Raw genomic sequence first — 3,602 nt, forward strand, 5'->3', positions numbered from 1 at the left:
TGCTAGATTAAAGGCTAGACACGAGACTAGGTGTGAGGAAGCAACATCTACATCTGGCTTGAAGAAGAAAGGAGGATGCCAGATCGAGCCTCCTCCACAGATCAACAATGAGTGCATCGAAAAGGCCCTAACCCAACTCAAGGAAGCAGTTATGGAAGTTGGCTATCTTCTAAAATATATTCTTGTTGTTCTTATTTTCTTTGGCCTTACTTTACTAGTCAAAATATGATGATGTATTATCATGTATCAAAAATGAATGATAAAAAAAATTAAAGGACTTGCAAAGAAAAATACGCGGACAAGATATAGTCAGGATGCGTCTACGCGCTGGGCGCACAGCCATCGCATCACAGAACACGGCCCAAATCTTTATCCAAACAGACAAAATCCGGACAAAACGGACGTCCATTTAAGGTGGTGCCGTGGAGTTGGCCTTAACATTCAGGCTGTGTGTGGATAAGCGTGCGCCGGTGGGTGGAGACAAAGCCTGGTGGAACTCTCTGGACACATCAACCACCTTCATCAGAGCATGCATGCACGCACTGTAGCATGTGTTTGTTGATTAGGACATCATTTCATTTTCTTCTGTTGATTAGGGCATCATTAACAGGCCACGTCTCTTAATCAATCCCAGAAGCAATCATCAGCACACACTCCACTCCAAGCCACCAGAAGGCGCGCATGATTAAAGACGTCGCGCACGCAGACGCAGGATAGATAAACATGATTGCATGACAGACAAAGGCAAGCCATATACCACTGACAAATATAGACAGGCCATAATATACACTGACAAGGATAGCCAGCAGGATAAGCTAGCAGCACTCCAGCAAACACGCATGCATCACACCATAAATAAATAAATTAACGTTCCAAATTGCAGCAATTCTCACTCACAGCGGTTTTACATTACAGGTTCATCATCCATCCAACACCAACACTAATAACAGTAGTAACTAATGTAATTCGACAACAGTAACGGTGACAAGGAGTAATAATTGAAGAGTGAAAACATGGTGGTCTTTCTCTCACTCACATGCATGCACAGAGAGGACACTGGAACGAGAAGGCCGGATGGACACGAGGAGCAGTACTGCCAACACGCTAGCTAGCGCGGTGGGTGACCGTTGCATTAAATTATTGGCCGGCCGGGCGGGCGGCTCAGTTGCTCCGGCTGCTCCGGAAGGAGCCGAGCGCCTTGATGGCCGCCGCCCGGAGGATGTACTGGTGGTACGCCGCCGCCGCCAGCGCTCCCACGAACGGGCCGACCCAGAAGATCCACTGCATGTCATGTCATGCATATACGAGGTTAGCTTCTTGCTTGCAAGAGGAAGAGGTAGAAGAAGAAAACAGATGGAGACGGAAGAGAGAGAGAGAGAGAGAGAGAGAGAGAGAGAGAGAGAGAGAGAGAGGAAGAAGCTTAATTACGTGGTTGTCCCATGCGGCCTTCTTGTTGTAGATGACGGCGGCGCCGAGGCTCCTGGCGGGGTTGATGCCGGTGCCGGTGATGGGGATGGTGGCGAGGTGCACCATGAAGACGGCGAAGCCGATGGGGAGCGGGGCGAGCACGGGGACGTGGGAGTCGCGGGCGCTGCGCTTGGGGTCGGTGGCGGAGAAGACGGTGTAGACGAGCACGAAGGTGCCGACGATCTCCGCCCCGAGGGCTGTGCCGCGGGAGAACCCTGAGGCGACCATGTTGGCGCCGCCGCCGTTGGCCTGGTACGCGTCCCTCATGATGCCCTTGACGATGCCGGCGCCCACGATGCCGCCCGCGCACTGCGCCACGATGTACATCACGGCGCGCAGCAGCGACACCTTGCGCGCCAGCAGCAGCCCGAACGTCACCGCGGGGTTGATGTGGCCCCCCGAGATGCCGGCGGTGCAGTAGACGAGGACGAAGATCATGCCGCCGAAGGCCCAGGCGATGCCGAGCACGCCGACGCCGCCGCACGGGTCGGCCGCGGACTGCACCTTGTAGCCGATGACGGTGGCGACGGTGATGTAGAGGAAGAGCAGCGTGGCGACGAACTCGGCGATGAGCGCCCGGTAGAAGGACCACATCCGGAGCTCCCCCATCTCGAAGAGCGGCGCCGGCGGCGGGTCGGAGTAGTCCTTGTGCGCCGGCGCGGCGTGCTCCGGCTCCTCGCTCACCTCCTTGGCCATGGCTGCTGCGGAGTGCGGACGCTCTCCTCTCTCTCTCTCTCTTCTCTGATGGATGGATGGATGGATGGGGGTGGTGGAGTGTGATGAGTGAGTGTAAGGACAGGACAGGACAGGGCCGGTTTTATTGAGCGAGCTGCGGTGCGGCGCTGTCTTCAATGGCAAAAGTGCAAGAAAAATGTAATGTGGTGCTGGTTGTTGTGCATCGGTGTGGAGACAGCCGTGCTTGCTTCCGGTTCGAGCTGTCCCGTTTCTGTTGCTTAACTTGTCCACTATAGAATGAGTAGATGGATGGATAATGGGAGTCACGGATAACCTAGTTTTATTGCGAACTGACTTAGTGATTGCAACACAAATTAAGTGTTCGAGAATATGCTTTGGTCAGGGACATGAGATGAGATGACATGAGAAGATGGCGCTGGCTTTGCGGTTGTGGGAGGGTGGATGAATGAATCATTAGGGTTTTAGTTGGGGTCGGGCATATCATTGGGGTTTCCAGCCTTACAATCGAAGTATAGCGGTTGTCATTATCACCAAATGCTTACACTTTAATATCCCGCCTCTCACTCTATCAATCAAGGGTCACAAACAAGTCCCGATGAAATTATAAATATTTATTGTTAACAATATGTTTTACGAGTAACTTACGTAGAACAGAATTATGACGTCGCATGGACATTTTCATGAATGAAATTATTGCACGCCCATCTCGGCCACCTTTCTTCCCAAGGGTGCAGCGTAACGCAAGCAATGATTCTGCTGCCACTCCCACCTCACCTCACTCACCTCCCTATGGCTATCCCGGCTAGGATCACGGATGAGATTCCTTCTTCCGGTAGGTAGGTACCGGTAACATCATCACACACAGGAGCGACACACCGTGGACCAGGCGTACAGCCAGGCCATGTGAGCCAGCCAGCCGGCCAACGACGGGAGTCGGAGTCGGAGCCGCAGCGGGCGGATATGACGCCAACTTCACCGCGCGACCCTATTCTATCCGTCCCCGTCCGTTTGGGGTAAATGAACAAATGAGACGGACCAGCGCGCGGGCGCAAACGGACAAATGTTCGGATTCTGTCCGCTTTCGACCCATCCCCGGCCCGAACTTGTGTTCGGTTTGGGGTGAAACAGACGCACGCGGACGGCCTCGACGCACGCCCTTGTCCCCCCCGTGGCCCGCCTGTCGGGGACACTAGCAGTCCCTCCGCTCCCAACGCTTCACCCTCTCTCCCCGCCCCGCCCCGCCGCCGGCGCCGCCGCTATTCTCCCGCCGCCTCCTCACCGCGCAGCCCCCCCGCCGTCCATACCAAACCACGTCTCGACATGGCCGCCACCACGCCCGCGCTTCCACCGTAGTTTTGGTCGTCGATCGGAAGAGGTTTGGCCGTCGCCGTCCTTGCCGGTGGCAGAGGGGACACGACTGCCGGCGACGTACCACGGCG

At 55.1% G+C, this 3,602-nt stretch overlaps 1 protein-coding gene across 1 annotated transcript; it reads right to left on the reverse strand.

The window, feature by feature from the left end:
• Positions 1-844: 844 nt before the first annotated feature.
• LOC119353002 (probable aquaporin PIP2-6) lies at positions 845-2,270 on the reverse strand. Its single transcript, XM_037619583.1, has 2 exons — positions 1,429-2,270; positions 845-1,281 (listed from the first exon to the last, which is right to left on the reverse strand). Exons 1-2 carry the CDS (start codon positions 2,161-2,163, stop codon positions 1,162-1,164), a joined length of 855 nt encoding a protein of 284 aa, XP_037475480.1. The 5' UTR covers positions 2,164-2,270; the 3' UTR covers positions 845-1,161.
• Between the last annotated feature and the right edge of the window lie 1,332 nt (positions 2,271-3,602).

This window comes from Triticum dicoccoides, chromosome 2A (assembly GCF_002162155.2).
Source record: "Triticum dicoccoides isolate Atlit2015 ecotype Zavitan chromosome 2A, WEW_v2.0, whole genome shotgun sequence".
Taxonomy (NCBI): domain Eukaryota; kingdom Viridiplantae; phylum Streptophyta; class Magnoliopsida; order Poales; family Poaceae; genus Triticum; species Triticum dicoccoides.

Coding starts and splice junctions, on each gene's coding strand:
- LOC119353002 (XM_037619583.1), bottom strand. CDS start 2,163: ATGGCCAAGGAGGTGAGCGAGGAGCCGGAGCACGCCGCGCCGGCGCAC. Junction 1,282..1,428: donor AGGCCGCATGGGACAACCAC/GTAATTAAGCTT, acceptor CATGACATGCAG/TGGATCTTCTGGGTCGGCCC.